Consider the following 20,859-nt stretch of genomic DNA (forward strand, 5'->3'; position numbering starts at 1 on the left):
AAACAGAATCACTATCTGCACCCCCATATTTGCTGTAGCATTATTTACAATGGCCAAGACATGGAAATAACCCAAGTGTAAATGTCCATTGAAGGATAAATGAGTAAGCAAAATGTGATACAGACAGAGATACAAATATTGGAATATTATTCAGCCATAAGAAAGGAAATCCTGCTATCTGTGACAACATGTATAGACATTGAGGGCATTATGCTAAGTGAAGTAAGTCATACAAAGACAAATACTGTATGATCTCACTTTATATGCAGAATTAAAAAAAAAACTGAAGAGATTGGTGGTTGCCAGAAGCAGGGGGAGGATGGCGGGCAGGGGAATGAAGGGAATGGGTGAAGATGGTCAAAAAAGGTAAAAACTTGAGCACCTGGGTGGCTCAGTTGGTTAAGCGACTGCCTTCGGCTCAGGTCATGATCCTGGAGTCTCTGGATAGAGTCCCGCATCAGGCTCCCTGCTCAGCAGGGAGTCTGCTTCTCCCTCTGACCCTCCCCCCTCTCATGTGCTCTCTCTCTCAAATAAATAAATAAAATCTCTAAAAATAAAAAAATAAATAAAAATAAAATTAAAAAAAGGTAAAAACTTCCAGTTATAAGATGAAGTTCTGGGGATATAATGTATATCATGGTGAATATAGTGAGCATACAAGTTATGTATTTGATGTTGCTAAGAGAGTAGATCTTAAAAGTTCTCAGCACAGAAAAAAATATAACTATGTGAAATGATGGATGTTAACTAAACTTTTGTGGTAATTATATATATATATATATCAATATACAATCATTGTTGTACACATTGGACTACTACAATATTATATGTAATATGATATGCAATATTATATGTAAATAATATCTCAATAAAACTAGAAAAAAATTTTTTAAATGTTAAAGAAACAAAGAGATTGGTCTCTTAAATAAAAAGCAAATGAAAATTATCAAATTTGAATATATAAGGAAGTAGCAGATTACCCTGAATATTACCAGGTAGTACCCAAAATTTCTGAGTGCTATCACTCAAAACTACAGTATCATGTTGACCTTAAGTAAAAAAAGATAAAAGTATATTAGTAATCTATGTTTTGGCTACCAATTTTATTAACCAAGGTGAGGGTAATCACAAGAAACTAGTCTTCATATGCTTATCTTTGCAGATATATATATATATGTATATATGTATATATATATATATAAAACAAGAAAACTCCATCAACCACAAACTTTGATTAGTGAAAGTTAGTTTGTGTTTCTTGGTATGGACTGAGAATGGAGGAATAAAATTATTTTTATTAGCTGCTTCCCCTTTTGGTATCAGGGAAAGTGTAGTACTGACTGGTTCAGTCTTCCGACTTCAAATTTTAATTATATAATGTATATAATTTCTGTATATAATTATGCTATAATTTAGCCTCATAAAAATAGAGCTTCAAACATACCATTTATTATGTATCATTTTCAAATCTGTTGAGTTCAAATCAAATTTTCTATGGGAAGTTGTGACACTTTCATTCACTTTCTCTTGAAAGAACTGACAAAAAGACAGTGGAAATCTTGCACAGGAGTGCAAGAGCCCGTGGCTCTGGGAGTCCCAAACAGACCAGGTTTGACCACTCACCGCAGACAAACTCCAAAGGCAGAGAGATGAGTGATGGTGAAACAAAAAAGGGATTTATTTCACTGAGGCCAACACCAGTGGCCTCAAAGACGGTCTCCAAAGTGCTGACAACATTCTAGGTTTACATAAAGCAAATGTAGGACAAAGGTCAGTGGATACATGCAGGTGGGCAGAAAAGGCCAGGTGGATCATTCTCTGGTGGGGGGGGGGGGCGGCGGGGGGTTCTTGCTGCTTCAGGGCAATCCTTATTGCTTGAGGGGGTAGTTTTGGTTCCCATCACAAGATGCACTGCCTGCAGGGTCTTTTGCCTGTGTAAAGAGATAAGCTGGAAGGAAGAACTTAATCCATTAGAAAGTTTGAGGTCAAAATGGAGGTAGTTGAAGTCCTCTTTCAAAAAGAGGAAGGTAGTGAACCATGGGTATACTATATTACTTTGTGTAAATAAATAGGAGGAAGGTATATATTCATAATACATGGTGTGTCTGCATAGGAGTCAGCGGTGGAAAGATTACTTTTCACATGGGTCTGTTTTACTCTTTCAAAAAATAAAAATAAAAAATATATATATATATAAACTAAGAGAAGTATGACACTTAAAGGCATCTGTCTCAAAACTAGGATTAAGACTGCTAATTGTTAAATAACATCAGTTTGCTTAAAGGAAACTCACATTTTCCGGTAGGGCTTCTATCTTTCTTTATATAGGCTGATTTAAGACTGAGTTCTGCAAAGTTGCATGAAGGAAAGTGCTGTGGATAAGAAAAATGCCGTTTCAAAACTCTGATTTGTTAAATGAGGCACTATCAACGAGACTACCAAGACTTACTTGCTTTCTTCCTTAGTCAGTTGATACAAAGTAATGACTTTTATACCTATACTGTAGCCTCGAAGTGCATATACACTATCAGTACCCGGTCACCTTATCAAATATTTGGTGGGTGGGAGGAGGGCAGGACAGGAATAGAAATTTCAAATAATTGCAAAACCCATCCTGCTTTTAGAACACAGTCAAAAGCCTATTTTCTTCATGGTAAGCCAGGGGGGTAAGGTGTGGCTTATTATTAGATGCCCAGTTAAGTATGCATTCTAGTTGTAGCATAAGGAAAAATGGATACTAATTAGATCATTTGTGGACAGAAGTGACTTCTCAATTTGTTCTTTCAAAATTTTCAAGGTTTTTTTCAGTTAATCACCGAATATTAATTATATTGAACACAAAATCATTCTTAAAATACTTCCTTCATTTGGTTTTCATTGAAGGCTACACTTCTCATTTTCTCTTACTGGCTATTCTGTCTCCTGCCATTCATTCAGCAATGTCTTTGTGACCTTGAGCAGGTAACTTAATCACTCTGGACCTCGTAACGATCAATGACGTTTTAGCACAGTCTTCGCTCCCTAAATGGTAATTCTTGTATAAAGTTAATTGTTACTAACTACCACGAAGACAGTTCCGTGCGTCTGCGCTAGCCCGGCCTGAAACGAACCCCCCCACACCTCGGAAAGAGCAAGCAGCAATGAGAATGCGGTGGAAGGGAACTGGGCAACGCTTTCCACGGCTGGAGCCAGGCTGGCAATCCTGGTGGAGTTCTCCACGCCCTCGCACTGCTTAGCCCCACGGAGCTGGAAGACAAGGCAGAAGGCTAGAATCCAGAAAAAGCGCTCGCTTCCGTGAGGGAAGCGGAACCCATGACAACGCCCCAATGACTTCCGACTTGGCGCACGTTTCCTTCAGCCCTATAACTGCACTTTCGATAAAAACATGGTGATTAACATAACATAATAAAATAAAATTTAAAAAAAACATGGAGTCCAATATTTCCCTCAGGCACCTCAATAGTTTCTTTATTTTCCCCTCTTTATGGCTCGATTTGACGATAAAGATTAAGTTGGGAGGGATTATTGATAGGCGTGGCTACGGAAAAGGGGAGCATTTAAGCCGGCCTGGCGAAAGTGCGGAGCGGAAGTACCTCGTGCCCTCTCCCTCCGGCCGGAAGCTACGGGACTGAATGGATCCCGGAGCCGGCTGCGGCAGCTCCTCAATCTTCCTCTGAGGCTTGGCGGCCGCTGGGCCACCAGGTTCATGTGGAGGCTCCCAGGTTCCCGCGCCGCGCTTCGTGGGGTCCGCACGGCGGTGGAGCGGCACACTCGGGCCGAGGCGGCGACTGAGACAGCGGGCGCCATGGAGCGCGCTGTAGTGCGCTGTGTGCCCTCGGAGCCTAAGCTAAGCCTGTCGTTTGCGCTGGCCGACGGCAGTCACAAGAACATGCAGCGCGACCAAAGCGAGCCGCTGGGTCGGGCCCTCAGCCGGATAGCAACCAATGCCCTCAAAGGTCACGCTAAGGCGGCCGCCGCCAAAAAGAGCAGGAAGAACCGGCCAAATGCAAGTGGCGATGTGGCCTGTGCGGGGCCTGGGCCCGAGCCGGCTGCGGCCTGCGAGCCCGTGGTGAAGCTGTACTACCGGGAGGAGGCAGTGGCTGAAGACGTGCTCAACGTGGACGCCTGGCAGGACGGCGCGGTGCTGCAGATCGGCGATGTCAAGTACAAGGTGGAGCGCAACCCGCCCGCCTTCACCGAGCTTCAGTTGCCACGCTACATCATGGCCGGTTTCCCGGTATGCCCCAAGCTCAGCCTCGAATTTGGGGATCCCGCCAGCTCCGTCTTCCGTTGGTACAAGGAAGCCAAACCCGGAGCGGCAGAGCCAGAGGGCGGGGGCCCCTCGTCATTGTCTCCCTCTTCACCCTCTCCCAGTTGGACAGAGACGGGTGTGAATGAGCGCGTCTACACGCCGTCTAATGCCGACATCGGGCTCCGACTCAAGCTTCATTGCACCCCAGGCAATGGGCAGCGCTTCGGGCCCAGCCGGGAGTTGGAAAGTGTGTGTCCCGTGGAGGCTGGGCCTGGCACCTGCACCTTTGACCACCGGCATCTCTACACCAAGAAGGTGACGGACGACTCTCTCGTCCGCACGGTCTCTTACAACCTCCTGGCCGACACGTACGCCCAGACTGAGTTTTCGAGGAGCGTCCTGTACCCGTACTGTGCCCCTTATGCCCTGGAACTCGACTACCGCCAGAACCTTATCCAGAAGGAGCTCACGGGCTACAACGCTGACCTCATCTGTTTGCAAGAGGTTGATCGCAGCGTGTTTACAGACAGCTTGGTGCCAGCCCTCGAGGCCTTTGGGCTGGAGGGCGTGTTTAGAATCAAGCAGCACGAAGGCCTGGCTACTTTCTACCGAAAGGCCAAATTCACTCTCCTTAGCCAGCATGACATTTCTTTCCACGAAGCCCTGGAGTCCGACCCACTTCACAAAGAACTGCTGGAGAAACTAGTTTTGTACCCGTCTGCGCAGGAGAGGGTGCTCCAAAGATCTTCTGTCCTCCAGGTAAAGTACCTCTGCCATTATTCTCTTTACATACTCGTCGATTTTTAGGGCCCTGGAAGATTTTTTCAGATTTTACTGAAGGGAGTTTGCTCTTGTATCTTCAGCACAAAGGTTAGCTTTCATTCATTCATTGAGCAAATACTTATTGACCACCTTTAGTGTGCCAGGCACGTTTGAACAAGAAAAACGGACTTTCATAGTGCTTACAATCTCATGGGAAAGACACATGCTGAATACAAGAATATAGTAATTAATATTTTCTTACTACTTGCCAAGCACTGTTCTGACACTTAAAATTTAATCACTGAATTCTATTCATGAAATTAATATTACAGTGTATGTTAACTAACTGGAATTTGAATAAAAACTCAAAACAGAAAACACTTAATAATTGTGTCCGGCATGTTTAATGAAGTATTCCACAAATATTAATATTTTAATTTTGGTCATAGTAATCCTGCTATTTTCACAGATGTTATTCTTCCCATTTTACATACGGGGAAATGGTCAAGTTTACTTATCCAATTTCACACAAGTGTGGAGCCAGGATTCCTGCCCAGTTACTTATATATTACATCATCACTGAGCAGGGTGTTAAGCTGCTGTAGTTTTTAAAAATATGTTATTTGTATATTTGTCCAGAGTTTTTAGGTAACTGATTTTGTTCATAGTAAGATTTTGGAGTGCTACCTTTTTTTTTTTTTAAGCACCCAGTGTGTTTCATGCACCTCTGTGTAAGCTCATTTGGTTGAATCCATACAACAGTCCCCCTTGAGGTTGATGATAGTGTCTTTAACCAGTGACCAAGCTGACTTAGGAAGTGTCTCTCCAGGTCACACTGCTATAAAATGGTTAAGAGTGGATATTCCATCTAGGTGGGACTGACTCCAAAGCCTGCCTTTACCCACTTAAAAACACCAACCTTAATGTTGTTCTCTAAAATAATATCCTTTTCTTAACTTCCTGTATGTTAGACAGTTGTTAAAACATGTTATGCTGAATCCTGTTCATGTGTATTCTGAAACTTGTAGCAAAAGTTAAATTTCATAATTGCAATTATACTTTTCAGACAGGGAATGTTATGAAATGTCAGTTCATCAAATAGTCTTGAATTTAAAAAAAAAATTATTCAGGAGATTGACAGCAACTGAACTCTTGGCCCTTTGTTTATTTTAGGTTTCTGTTCTTCAGTCTACAAAGGACTCTTCTAAAAGGATATGTGTTGCTAATACCCATCTCTACTGGCATCCAAAAGGTGGGTTTTAGTGGTTTTCACAAGTGATGTAAACGTGGTAACTTAAGGTCAGTAAGGCTGTTTTACACACATCTTTTTTATTTCTTTCAGTTTTATTGAGATAATTTCATAACCACATGAGGTTTAAAGTGTACAGCACAATGACTTACATATATTGCAAAATGATTGCCATAATAAGTTTAGTTAATATCGCTCACCTCAGATCCGAAAAAATGTTTTTCCTTGTGATGAGAACTTTTAGGATCTACCCTTAGCAACTTTTAAATATACCATATATCATTGTTAACTGTAGTCATTATGTTTCTATAGAATACTTATGTATCTCATAACTGAAATGTTTCTTTTTACCTTTGGGCCACCTTCATCCAGTTCCCCTCCTCCAAATATATATTTTGAATGTCACCCAGATACTGTATGTAGTTTGTGGGCTTTTTTTTTTTCTTCTTAAAGGCAACTTTTAAAAGTACTTACATTAGGGGCACCTGGGTGTCTCAGTCGTTAAGCGTCCGCCTTCAGCTCAGGTCATGATCCCAGGGTCCTGGGATCGAGCCCCGCATTGGGCTCCCTGCTCAGTGGGGAGCCTGCTTCTCCTTTGCCCACTCCCCCTGCTTGTGTTCCTTCTCTAGCTGTCTCTCTGTGTGTCAAATAAATAAATAAAATCTAAAAAAAAAAAAAGTACTTACATTAATGTTTTTTATATTCACAGGTGGGTACATTCGTCTCATTCAAATGGCAGTAGCCTTGGCTCACATTAGACATGTCTCATGTGACCTGTATGCTGGCATACCGGTTATATTTTGTGGAGACTTTAATAGTACCCCATCAACAGGAATGTATCATTTTGTTGTCAATGGCAACATCCCAGAGGATCATGAAGACTGGGCTTCCAATGGGGAAGAGGAACGGTGCAACATGTCCCTTACCCATTTCTTCAAACTGAAAAGTGCTTGTGGTGAACCTGCTTACACAAATTATGTTGGTGGCTTTCATGGATGTCTGGATTACATTTTCATTGACTTAAATGCTCTAGAGGTTGAACAGGTGATTCCATTACCTAGTCATGAAGAAGTTACCACCCACCAGGCCTTACCTAGTGTTTCCCATCCCTCTGATCACATAGCACTTGTATGTGATTTAAAATGGAAATAGACTTCTGTTTAATGGAATTTAAGTCTGCTTTAGTAGGAAATCTAATATGAATCACAGCTTATATATAACCTTCAAAGAGGAAAACTAGACAGATACAAGGCAAAATGTTGTTACTCTACTAGTTATGTTCCAGTGTCTTCATTACACAACTGTTCATATTTGCAGTTTCTCCACTTTTCTTTTTTCCTATGGTTGAAGGAAAAACATATGTTTATGACTCCCAGGAAGAACATTGAATTATTATGTACATTTTTATAAGTACCTTTTTTTTAGCTAGGAATTAAGAATTTTGTAAAAAAAAAAAAAACCATTTGATCCTTTTAATTTTTCTACCATAACACATTTCAAATTGAATCATGTTTATATAATTAAGGAAAAATGCATACAGGTTAAAGTGAGAGGCCTAAGTCTGACACATGAAAGGAGTAGCATTAGAGTCTACCTCTACCTCAATTTGGCTAGAATTTAGTACAGCTTCAGAGCTTTAACAGAAGATTAAAATATGCCATCACCAATTGTTAATTGCTTCTCATCTTTAGTTTCTCAGTTAATATAAGGTATTATCATTCTTTCATTTTTAGGATTTTACTTTTTAGTATATGGTTCAAATGGACATTTATATTCTTATTCTTACTGCAGCTCATTTGAACTTTTAGGATGCAAGCACAATTTAGTGTTCAAAGTGAATAACAACATATTCAACTTGATCCCATTTTCTTGCCCATGAAAAATGTTCATAAATCAATAGAGTATTTGACCATATGATACTGCAGAATGCAGCATGAGAAATTACTTTATGAGAAACTGCCTATTGATACGGGCTTGACATTTTGGGTGAACCATTGAGCATTTCTTTGCTGGAAGTATTTTTGAAATTATTGGTTTTTATAAATAGGGGATTTGTGGGGCTTTTGAGCATTTCTGAAACAAACCATTCTTTTTATATACTTGAGTATTATAGTTTGAGTTATAAGAAAACATTGTATATATAATTTATATTCTGTAAAAAATTTAAATATGAAGCCAAACTTTTTAAAATTAGAAATGACAGTTTTAGTGATTAGTTTCTAGCCTCGAGTGGTAACTGAGCTCTTCTAACTCAATTATCACCATACCTTATTTGTAATGCTTTAGCTGTTACTTTTTTAATGTTCAGGATAACTATAATATCTCATTTCTGCATTTAGTTTCTATAGCTTAGATATGAAAAGCCCACTCACTTCAAGAATTCTGATTTTCCACAGTCATGAGAGCTTTTGTCCCAAATTCGTTACTAATCTCTAAACCCAATACCATAAGACCTTTTCTCTTTTGATAAAGTGGGGCTGTACTTTCATAGTCTGCTCACCAGCCAATGTATTGTTCAGTCTTAGTAAGTTTGAGAATGAGTTTTACTTACAATTCAGTTTGAACCTTGAAGTACTTAAAATACTGGAAGGGGAAAATTAAAATGGCAGTTTCTGGGATCTTGATTAGAAAAAGCTATAAAACGTTGATTCTACCAAATTGTGCCTTCCTAAATAACATTTTTGAGAGCATTTTAACATCAGTTTACAAATACATGAATATATTAAAGCCAGAATCTAATTCTTCTGCAAAATATATATTGTTTTCTTCCTTTTTAAAATGTTTTTGGTCTGCTTTCAAACATATTGACAGGACCCCTAAAATAACATGAGAGGAAACAAAGTTTCTAAGCAAAAAGTTGAGAGACATTTTGAAAGAAGAAATTGTAACATGACCTGCTCACTCATGCCCATGAGGAAAACATTCAGATTCTGTATTAACACCATGGCTAGCTAGATTGAACTCTGGTCGGAAGAACTAATCACTTACCAAACATTCCACATCCTGAATCTTTAAATTTGATATTTACTCAGACAGTGTGTGATCAGATTATATCGGCATTTCAGAATAGTAGAATGTAGAATATTACAGTGAAGTGCGCTATGCTCTGGTCAAATCTCCAGTATACAGATAGTATGAACGGAGTCCAAGGGTAGGGAACACTAAGAAAATTGTATAAATAGGATACCAAAATTACCTTGTATTCATGAGTTAGAATAAAGTTTTATTCAGAAATGTTTATTTGCTTAAAGCCATCTTTGTGATTGAATTTTTCTATTACGTTTGGATTTTTTAGTACATTTAATAAAGTATGGAAAGTGTAGCACCTCTTTTTCTATGGTGAACCCATTTTATGATGTCACAAGTTCTTGCCATAGGAATTAACACTCAAATTTTATATTATTGATTATAAAAGACTAAGAAAATTACAGAACACTGTCCTGTTAAATAAACTCTTGCACAATTGGCCATTGCAGAAATACACACTAGTAGTTTGTAATATATTAGCAAAAAAATCATTTCTGGCTATAATGTGATGTTCTTTAAACTTCTGAATCCCAAAATCAGTTTTAAATTTCCAAATATTTCACGGTGGTGACTTTTCTGAGAGAACTAGGGGCTGATAATCAGAATTTGGCATGGTGGTTTCAGTCTGGAGGTGTATCTTGAGAAACAGTACAAGGGAGAGGGTCCAAAGAACACCATTATAGGAAGATCTTCCTCGTGGAGGTTGACACCATTAGATCTCCTATTCTTCAACTGTGCAATAAAGGCAGAGGTCCCCTACAACCTGGTTTGAGGGAAAACTAAAATCCATATTTCATGAAAATTAAAGGTCTGCATTACCAGGGTATCATAAAATCCAAATGACAACACAACAGGGAAAATCCTAAAAAATTATAGCCAACACTAATTCTCTAATCATAATTCAAAAACATTTAAATGTTTTGAAAGTTTAATATTTTACTCTAGTACTAGAAGGAAACACCTAGATTTCATTTAGGGAGAGGAAACAATTTAAGATTTTTAACTGATTTGGGTAATCAAATTCTATGGCCCCATAATGAGAAAGTACATGCTTTAACATGGAAGGTACTAGAGCTGTACTGGGTAATTTTTTAGTACGAACTTGAGAACAATAAGACTATATTTTGAGATGATAATACCAAAGCATTTTTTAATTTGAAGTGAAATTCACACTTCACTAAAAAGATTAACCATTTTAAAATGTACGATTCCACTGCATTTAGTACATTTGCATTCGCACTGTTGTGCAACCATTATCCCCAACTAGTTCCAAAACATTTTCATCACTCCAAAAGGAAACGCTGACCCATGAAGTTGTGTCACACCCTTTCCTCCTCCCCTCCAGACATTGGCAATTACTAATCTGCTTCCTGCCTCAATGGATTTCTCTATTTCGGACATTTCATAGAAATGGAATCATACAGGGGCGCCTGGGTGGCTCAGTCGTTAAGCGTCTGCCTTCGGCTCAGGTCATGATCCCAGGGTCCTGGGATGGAGCCCCGCATCGGGCTCGCTTCTCCCTCTCCCGCTGCCCCCACTTGTGTTCCCTCTCTCGCTGTGTCTCTCTCTGTCAAATAAATAAATAAAATCTTTAAAAAAAATTAAAATTAAAAAAAGAAATGGAATCATACAATATATGACTTTTTGTGTCTGGCTTTCTTTAATGTTTTTAAAGTTCTTCCATGTTTTATGTATCAGTACTGCATTCCTTTGTATGGCTGAATATATTCTATTGTATGGTTCTACCACATTTTGTTTATCCAAATGGATGTTTGGGTTGTTTCCACATTTTGGCTATTGTGAATAATGTTCCTATGAACATTCACGTATACATTTTTGTTTGAACACCTGTTTGCAATTCCTTTGGTTATATACCTTTTGAGAACCTGCCAAAATGTTTTCCACAGTGGCTACACCAATTTACATTCCCGCCAGTGCTGTATGAGTGTTCATTTCTCCACATTCTCCCTAACTTAGGTGTTTTTGATTATAGTCATCCAAGTGGGTATGAAGTGCTACCTCTAACATGGTACGTTTATCTCGTTTAGTCTCATTATGTTGTTGCAGTCATGAACAAGATTATTGCCACTGGATTACCCAACCTCCTATATTTTTTTCCAGAGAGCTCATCTTCAGCAATTTCTACTTAATCTTACAAGCTTGTATCAAGTTGCAAAGGTCAGTCTCATCGCTTCTTTGGTAGAGATTTGGGGAAAAAACATAAAAAATACAAAAGTCCTGGAGTGTAAATAAATGGAAAAGATTAAGCAGCCTAAAACAAACCAAAAACAAGGTCACTTTAAAAAGGTGGGTCTACTCCAGTGATTTATTTCAGAGAAGGAACTTGCTTACTAACATTGGTGTTTAAATGGTTTAGCCATGCTCCACTATTACCTAACATGCTCCACTATTACCTAACACTTTTTAAATCCCATTTTAGGTACAGAGCAGCAGATAGCAAGAATGCTTAAATATGAATTCCTGAGAAACTGAGATGGCTGTGCATCAAAAAGACAAAACTCTGCTTATTAAGAAACTTAGGTCTTGAAAAGAAAAACTTTAATTCAAGATAAGCTTTAGTAATACATTTTTTTAAAACATTGAGCTAATACATTAAAAGTTATAATATGGAGGGGCACCTGGGTGGCTCAGTCGTTAGGCGTCTGCCTTCGGCTCAGGTCATGATCCCAGGGTCCTGGGATTGAGCCCCACATCAGACTCCCTGCTCGGCAGGAAGCCTGCTTCTCCCTCTCCCACTCCCCCTGCTTGTGTTCCCTCTCTCACTATGTCTCTCTCTGTCAAATAAATAAAATCTTTTAAAATAAATTATAATATGGAACAAAATTATTTTGCAAGTTGGCCATCTTCATAGTGTATTGAATAATACTGAAGCCAGATGCTAAAATTAACACTTTACATATAAATGATAAAGTAATCTTAAATTTGAGACCTTAAAATACTAAATCTTAGTATTTAGTTAAGCTAAATACTAAGTTTAACTGGCTGATACCACCTTCAACATAACTAGCACCTACCAGCTGGATTCATGCTTCTAACAAATTCTCAGCTGTTAAAATCCATGTTTGTATTGTCAGTGTTAGGTTTTTACTCATAATCTTCAATTTCCTTGAGAAACTTCACTAAAAATGAACTATCATTCATCTCCATCTTCTGTCCATTTTGTGTTGATTGTATGTCAAAGGGTTTATATAACGCAATCCATTTTGCCCAGTAATTCACTTTAATGGTCTTATCCTAGATTGTTGCTGATGTTCATCTTACTGCATTTGAAGTATTCCTAGTTTGCATTTTTGGTTTCATCTCATTTATATTCTTGAAATTGAAAATGGTTCAGTAGGGAATTGGATAGGCTTCATTTGGCGTTCTTATATTGGCTGAACAATATACACACTTTTAAAAGAGTATTACATATAATCTTTATTTCCCATGGAATAGTTTGGAGACATGGTGTATCCAGGAACAAAAGCATTTGGAAATAAAGCTGGTCTTTCTCAGAAAAGCTGGGTTAAGTATAGTATTTTGAATACCTTAAACCAAAGAAAAATATTTCTGCTGAAGCTGTAGAATTTTTAAGTATTCTAAATAATTGAATTATATTACCTCTTTCATGTCCTTTTATCACATATCTAAAAAATTTTGCCTTTTTGCAGCCTGGCTTGTGTCATTTTTCTTCATCCTAAATGAAAGAATCCCACAATGCTTTGGTTCTTCAACCCAAAATTGATCTTTATTTTTTCTCTTTAAGGGTTTCTGTTACTGCATGTGAAATCAATTGTCAAAGACTGGCCAGAAATAAACTCCATACTCATTACCAGCCACTCCATTCCCCCTTCCTCTCAGCTCTTTGAAACCACTTACCTACTTTTTGCCTCTACGGATTTGCCTATTCTGGACATTTCATATGAATGGAATCATATAATTATGTAGCCTTTTCTGACCAGCTCATTTCACTTAGTACTATACTGCAGTATGTATCAGTACTTCATTCCTTTATGAGAATATTCCATTGTATGGACATACCATATTTTATTTATCCATTTATCAGTTGATAGACATTTGGATTACTTCCACTTTTTGGCCTCCCTGGATAATGCTGTACATTTGTGTACAAGTTTTTGAGTGTGCATGTTTTCATTTCTCTTGGGCATGTATCTAGGAACGGAATTGCTGGATCATATGGAAAATATTTAACCTTTTGAGGAACTGCCAGACTGTTACCCAAGGTAGTTGTACAATTTTGCACTCCCACCAGCAATGAATGTATGGGGATTCCCATTTCTCCACATCCTAAAACCTGTTATCTTTTTTATTACGACTATCCTAGGGTGAAGTGGATCTCATTTTGGCTTTGATTTGCATTTACCTGACGGCTAATGATTTTGAGCATCTTTTTTTTTTTTTACAGATTTTATTTATTTATTTGAGAGAGACAGAGATAGCAAGAGAGAGCACAAGTGGGGAGGAGGGAGAAGCAGACTCCCTGCTGAAAGCAGGGAGCCCGACGAGGGGCTGGATCCCAGGACCCTAGGATTGTGACCTGAGCTAAAGGCAGACGCTTAACCGACTGGGCCACCCAGATGCCCCACGTGGAGCATTTTTTATGTGCTTATTGTCATTTGTATATATTTGGAGCCCATTTTAAAAACTGCATTGCCTTTTTGTTGGGCAACCCTTCCCCCTGCCCCGTTTTAAAAATCACCATTCCTCACCTCTCCAAGGCTAGGCAGGCCCAGTCTGTGCTATATACATCTCTATTACTGGCATGGCACTCAACCCAGCCTAAAAGAAAGAGCCACGGCCACCAACGAATTGGTCAGTACCTGAAAGCCAACTCCCTGCCTACAGATGGCAGTGCTAAGCCTCCAAACACCAACTGAATTTAAATAAATTCATTTAAATAAATGCCCAATATAATTGAAAGAATACCATGAGAACAATGTGGAAATACCTGACAAGGTCAAGAAGACAACTGACTCCACTGTGCTTTAAAACACAAAGGACCTCACAAGCGTCTATGCATTTTATTTATTTATTTTTTAAGAGAGAGAGGTGGGAGAGGGTTAGAGGGAGAGGGAGAATCTTAAGTAGGCTCCATGACGAACACGGAGCCTGACATGGGACTCAGTCTCACAACCCTCAGATTATGACCTGAGCCAAAATCAAGTAGGATGCTTAACTGACTGAGCCACCCAGGTGCCCCTGCCTTAATTATTCTTTACCTGAGTCCAGATTATTACTTTTGCTATTGATTACTCAGAATTTTTGTTGCTAGAATATAGACACTTAAACTTTTTATGTGGTTTGTGGACACAGGGATAAAGGGGTATTTGTAAGATAGGAAGAAACAAAAGCAGTCAAGTAACCTTTCAGTAGTGGTAACTTCCTTTAAGTTAGGCACAATGAATATAATGTCATGAACATATATGCTAGAAGAAGAAATTTATCAAGAATATGCTGGGCTTAAACAATTCTCAAGAGGAAATTTTAGAACTAGGTCCTCATCAATTCCATGTTTATATTAATGTTGCCTTTAAAGTAAAATACCTAGATTGCCTTAATGAGATTACAAATTAAGACTATTATTTCATTCCTACCATTTTTCTAAAAATAACGAAGCTGGTAATATAAATAAATGTCATTTGGTAAGAGTTTTTGGCGTGCCAATACTATCCCAGGGATAACACTAACTCTATTGATCCTTGGGAAAAGGCTGGTAGTAGATTATTTCTAGTCACTTTCTCAGAATTCAATCATCTGAATAGGTAATCAGACTGTAGAACTGTTGCATTAATTTTCCCCTATACCAGATCTTCAGATAATATACTTGGCAGATATACCATTTGCTCTTGATAACTCAAAGTTCTCACATAAATTCCACCAAAGTTGGTAAATTAGTTAATATTTACGTTATTGAAACATACAACAGGCCACCAGGAAGCATAAGCACTTGTTTCTAATGACAAGTCAGAAATCACTTTCACCTCCATACCAAGAATGAGAACATTCATGTTTAAGGAAGTTTGACCCAGGACATCTGGTTTATGGTCCAGCATGCATGTAAGAAGCTTGGAAGTTGCCACTCTATCCTAATGAGAAGTCAAAAACTGAACACACTGGAAAATCAACTATTGCTAGGTCCATAAATGTCACAGGGCAAACTGGTGCTCCCCAAATTGGAGCCCAACAGGTGAATACAGAGAATCACAACCTGCGGGAACAGAAATCTCTGTGGGACCCAGTACCAGGGTAGGGACACTTGAACCATAATTGAATTGCTAGAGGCTCAGTATGGACAATTCAGTAAAAAGCTCCAACAGCCCCCATACTTTTGTTTTATCTCCTTCTACCAGCTTCTCACAGTGAATATTGGAGAAAAATCCCATGCTTCTAGCAGAGGAAGGGGAAAAGAAACCACTCTGAAATACGCCAGAGGACCATCTTTATAAAGGTCTGCTCACAAAAAAGTAAGCAGAACCTACCTTACAAGAAGGGTTTTATCAGAGCCTAACTGACTGGCAGGCAGCCCACTTTTGCCATCCTATCCCACCAAAGTGGGGAGAAAAAATTAAGCACATGTGAAGTTTACAGTTCAGAGGTCTAAGTCTCACTAAAAGACCAAGCCCTAATCATAAGACTATAAAATGCTTCCCCTACTCCTACACCTTACCATGACATTACTACTGAAGGCCTATTTATAACAGTTCCTTTTACCTGTACATCATGTCCACCAATCAAAAAAAAAAAAAAAAAAGACATTACTAAAAGGCAAAAAACAGGGATGTCTGGCTGGCTCAGTCAGCAGAGCATGCAACTCTTGATCCCATGGTCACGAGTTTAAGCCCCATTTTGGGCTTAGAGCCAACTTAATAAACAGATAAATATTTAAACAGATAAACAGACAAGTAAATAAAAAATACATACATACATACATGGCAAAAACCAGTTTGATGAGAGAGCAAGCATTAGAACCAGACTCAGATATGGCAGGGATGATAGAATTAGTAGACTGGTAATTTAAAACAACTGTAATATGTTAAGGGCTCTAATGGATAAAGAAGACAATATAAAAGAGCAGATAGGCAATGTTAGCAGAGACGAATTCTAAGAAAATCAAAAGGAAACGCTAGAGATTAAAAAAAATTGTCACATAAGAAGAATGCCTTTGGTAGGCTAATTAATAGACTGGACATGGTTAAGGAAAGAATCTCTTGAGTGTGAGGATATCACAACAGAAACCTCCAAAACTTAAAAAGCAAAGAAGGAAAAAAAAAAAAAAAGACTGGGGGAGGGAGAGAAAAAAACCCAAACAGAAAAACAATATCCAAGAACTGTGGGACAACAACAAAAGGTGTAACATATACATAATGGGAATAACAAAGAAGAGAAACAGAAATATTTGAAACAGTAAGGACTGAGAACTTCCTCAACTTAATGGCAGATACCAAACCACATATCCAGGAAATGCAGGTAACACCAAGCAGGATATGCCCCAAACTCTGTGTCTATACCTATCATTTTCAAACTACAGAAAATCAAAGATGAAAAAATCCTAAAAGAAGCCAAAGGAAAAAGAAACACCTTACCTACAGAGGAGCAAAGATAAGAGTTACATCTGACTTCTCAGAAACTATGTAAGTGAGAAGAGTGGAGTGAAATACTTAAAATGTTGAGAGATAAAAACCCACCAACCTAAAATTCCGCACTTTGTAAAATTATCTTTCAAAAGTGAGGGAGAAATAAACTCTCAAACAAAAATTGAGGGACTTTGTTGCCAGTAGAACTGTCCTTGCAAGAAAGAAGTTTTTTAGATAAGAGAAGGCAAATGATACAAGTCAGAAACTTGATTTACATAGAGAAACAGTATCAAAGGAGGAAGTGAAGGATTACAAAAACTCTTCTCTTATTGATCTAACAGACAAGTTTGTTCAAAAGAACAACAGCAACAGTGTGTTTGACTCTGTATGTTTATTTATATGCTTATGTTTAAGTGGAACGAATGGATGCAATGATATGAGGAACTGGAGGGAAGAATGAAGATTATTTTGTTATTATAAGGTACCCAACACTACCCACGAAGGACATAGTGTTATTTGAAAGTGGACTTGGAATAGTAGTAAATATGTATCACAAACACTAGAGCAAGCACTAAAAAAAAGTTTTTTTAAAAGTGTAACTGATATGCTAAGAAAGGAGAGAAAATATAATCATATATAATGCTCAATTAAAATCCACTGAAAGGCAGAAAAAAGGTGGAAGGCAAAAACAGGAAGGCAAAATTGTAAACAAAGAACAAGGGCAAAAATTAGAAAAATTACAAATATGGTACATATTAATCCAGCTCTGTCAATAGCCACTGTAAACGCCAACTGTCTAAATGTACCAATTATCACACAGATTGTCAGATGGATCAAAAAACAAGACCCAACTATATGTTGTCTAAAAGAAGCCCACTTTAAAAGTAAATATAAAGACATACATAGATTATCCCAGCGTCCTGGGATTGAGCCCCGCTTCGGGCTCCCTTGCTCAGCGGGGAGCCTGCTTCTCCCTCTGCCTGCCGCTCTCCTGCTTGTGCTCTCTGACAAATAAAAAATTAAAAAAAAAAAAGACATACATAGATTAAAAGTAAAGTTATCAAGAGAATGAGAGAATGAGAGAATGAGAAGACAAACCAGAGTGGAAGAAAATACTTGCAAAAGACACAGCTGATAAAGGACTATATTCAAAATATACCGAGAACTCTTAAAATCCAGTGAGTAAACCCAACCAAAGAAATGGGCCACAGACCTAAACCTCACCGAAGATATACAGATGGCAAATAAGCAAATGAAAAGATATGCCACATCATGTCATCAAGGAAACAAAAATTAAAAGGAGATACCACTATACATCTATGAGAATGGCCCAATCTGGAACACTGACACCAAATGCTGGTCAGGATGGAACTGGAGCAACGTGAACTCTCATACATTACTAGTGGGAATGCAAAGTGGTACCGCCACTTTGGAAGACAGTCTGATGGTTTCTTAAAAGACTACACATACTCGTACATACAATCCGCCAATCCTGCCCCTTGGTATTTACCCCAAGGAGTTAAATACTTCTGTCTGTGCAAAAATCTGCAACACAGTGTTTGTAGCAGCTTTATTCATAACTGCCAGAATTTGGGCTCAGCCTACTGAGTCTTACAGCAGATAAATGGATAGCCATGGTATAGGAACTATCAAGCCATGGAAAGACATGGAAGAAAATTAAATGCATATTAAGTGAAAGAAGCCAATCTGGAAAGGCTACATCTTGTATTCCAACCATATAATATTCTGAAAAAGGCAAAACTATAAAGGCTGTGGAAAGATCAGTGGTTGCCAGGGGCTGGGAGTGAGGGAGGGATGAACAGATAGAACACAGAGGATTTCTAAGTGAAAATATTCTATATGCTGTAACGACGGATACATATTATACATTTGTCCAAACCCAAAAAAAGTACACTACCAAGGGTGAACCCTGATGTAAACTTGGATTTGGGGCGATTATGTGTCAATATAGGATCATCAGTTGAAATGAATACACCACTCTGGTGGGGAATGTTAATAATGAGGGATGCATGCGTGGAGGCAGGGGCTATATTCCTTCCTCAACTTTTCTGTAAATCTAAAACTGCTCTAAAACAAAGTCTCAAAAAAAAAAAAAAAAGTAAATGGGGAAAGATACACCACACTAACACTCATCAAAAGAAAGCAGGAGTAGCTATATTACTTTCAGGTACAGTAGACTTCAAAAAAAGGAAAATTCTCAGGGATAAAGATAAATGATAAAGGGGTCAGTTCTACAAGACAATTGTTAACATGTATACACCTAAGAGAGTGTCAAACTACATGAGGTGAAGCAAAAACTGAGAGAATTGCAAGGAGAATATATGAGTCCAACACCTCTTTGTGACTGACCCAGCAGGCAGAAAACCAGTATGAAAATAGCTGAAACCAACACCAATAATCAACTAGACTTAAATGACATCTATAGACCACTTCACCCAATAAGAGCAGGATACATATTCTTTTCAAGCTCACATGGAACATTCACCAAGACATTCTTGGCTATAAAATACACCTGAACAAATTTAAAACAGAAACCCTACAGTGTCTACATTCAGACCACAATGGAATTACACAAGAAAGAAAAAAAAAAACACAGCTGGAAAATTCCCACTTAACACACTTCTAAACAATGCATGAGTCAAGGAAGAAATCTTAGAGGATTTAAAATATATTTTGACATGGAACACTACATCAAATGTATGGTGATTAACATAACAATAAAAATTAAAAATATATATATTTTTTAAATTACATGAAAATAAAAACTTAGCAAAATTTGTGGGATGTAAAGAAGTGCTTAGAGAAAAACTTACAGCATTTAATTCATACATTAGAAAAGACCTAAAATCAATCATTTAAGCTTCCACCTTAGGAAACTAGAAAAAAAGGAGCAAATTAAATCAAAAGTAAGCAGAAGAAATAAAAATCAGATTATCAATGAAAACAAGAAATCAATGGAGAAAACCAATTAAACCAAAAGCTGATTCTCCGAAAAGGTAAAATGGATAAGTCTCTAACCAGACTAAGAGAAAAAGGACACAAATTACTAATATCAGAAAAAGAGGACATCACTAGAGCTCCCATGGACTTTAACATAAAAGTCTGACCCCAGTGGCGCCTGACTGGCTCAGTAGGTAGAGCATGTGACTCCTGATCTCAGGGTTATGAGTTCAAGCCCCACATTGGGTGTAGAGATTACTTAAAAATAAAATCTTATTATTTTTAAAATATTTTATTTTGGGGGGGGGACGGGAAAGGGCAGAGGAAGAGAGAAATCCAAGCACACTCCACACTGAGCACAGACTCTCACTCAGGGCTCGATTTCACGACCCTGAGATCATGACCGGAGCTGAAACCAAGAGTCGGATGCTCAACTGCGCCACTCAGGCACTCCTAAAAATACGATCTTTTAAAAAAAGAAGTCTGACCCCAATAAATGATAAGTGATACTACTACATGAGATAATTTTGTACATATGCTAAAAAAAACTGCAAGTCTGTGAGTGGGACACGAATACTCTGAAAAATTAAAATAACATTTCACTTGTGTTTTCAACAGAGAATACATAAGGTGAAGGGGGAAATTCATGTAAACAGAAACATTTAACAAAATACCAAGATATTACATCACAGGAAAGCAACTCAATGAAGTCAAAGCACAAGGATAATATTATGCCCACCCCCCCCAAAAAAAGCTTATTGGGCAGAGATAGAAAACAGATAATGGTTCTACCCTCAAGTCCAATGCTGCTGCTCATCAGCCTTTAAGAGAACCACAATTCCTCTTGTTTCTTAACATACTTAACAATTGACAGAATACTTTTTAATCTAGGGACATAATCAACTGCTGTTTAATAGGGGAGGTCACAGATACCTCTTATTGATTGACCAACACTAAGGTTAATATTTATGTGAACAGTAAGCATCGAATCTTGATGGTGTCAAGTATTTCCT

General features: G+C 38.2%; 1 protein-coding gene and 1 long non-coding RNA gene across 2 annotated transcripts; one reads left to right on the forward strand and one right to left on the reverse strand.

The window, feature by feature from the left end:
* Positions 1-1,654: 1,654 nt before the first annotated feature.
* Positions 1,655-3,354, reverse strand: LOC113918175. The gene is made up of 3 exons (XR_003518460.2): positions 3,121-3,354; positions 2,294-2,372; positions 1,655-1,948 (listed from the first exon to the last, which is right to left on the reverse strand). It is a non-coding gene; the product is annotated as an uncharacterized LOC113918175 (long non-coding RNA).
* Positions 3,355-3,572: 218 nt separating this feature from the next.
* On the forward strand, positions 3,573-7,715 carry PDE12 (phosphodiesterase 12). Its single transcript, XM_027586185.1, has 3 exons — positions 3,573-5,011; positions 6,188-6,266; positions 6,973-7,715. Exons 1-3 carry the CDS (start codon positions 3,707-3,709, stop codon positions 7,413-7,415), a joined length of 1,827 nt encoding a protein of 608 aa, XP_027441986.1. The 5' UTR covers positions 3,573-3,706; the 3' UTR covers positions 7,416-7,715.
* The last annotated feature ends 13,144 nt before the right edge of the window (positions 7,716-20,859 follow it).

The sequence above is a fragment of the Zalophus californianus genome, chromosome 1, assembly GCF_009762305.2.
Source record: "Zalophus californianus isolate mZalCal1 chromosome 1, mZalCal1.pri.v2, whole genome shotgun sequence".
Classification (NCBI taxonomy): domain Eukaryota; kingdom Metazoa; phylum Chordata; class Mammalia; order Carnivora; family Otariidae; genus Zalophus; species Zalophus californianus.

Excerpts from the sequence above, each read along its gene's own strand:
- PDE12 (XM_027586185.1), top strand. The coding sequence starts at position 3,707 with ATGTGGAGGCTCCCAGGTTCCCGCGCCGCGCTTCGTGGGGTCCGCACG. Across the intron at positions 5,012-6,187 it reads AAAGATCTTCTGTCCTCCAG|GTTTCTGTTCTTCAGTCTAC; the intron begins GTAAAGTACCTC and ends TGTTTATTTTAG. Across the intron at positions 6,267-6,972 it reads TCTCTACTGGCATCCAAAAG|GTGGGTACATTCGTCTCATT; the intron begins GTGGGTTTTAGT and ends TTATATTCACAG.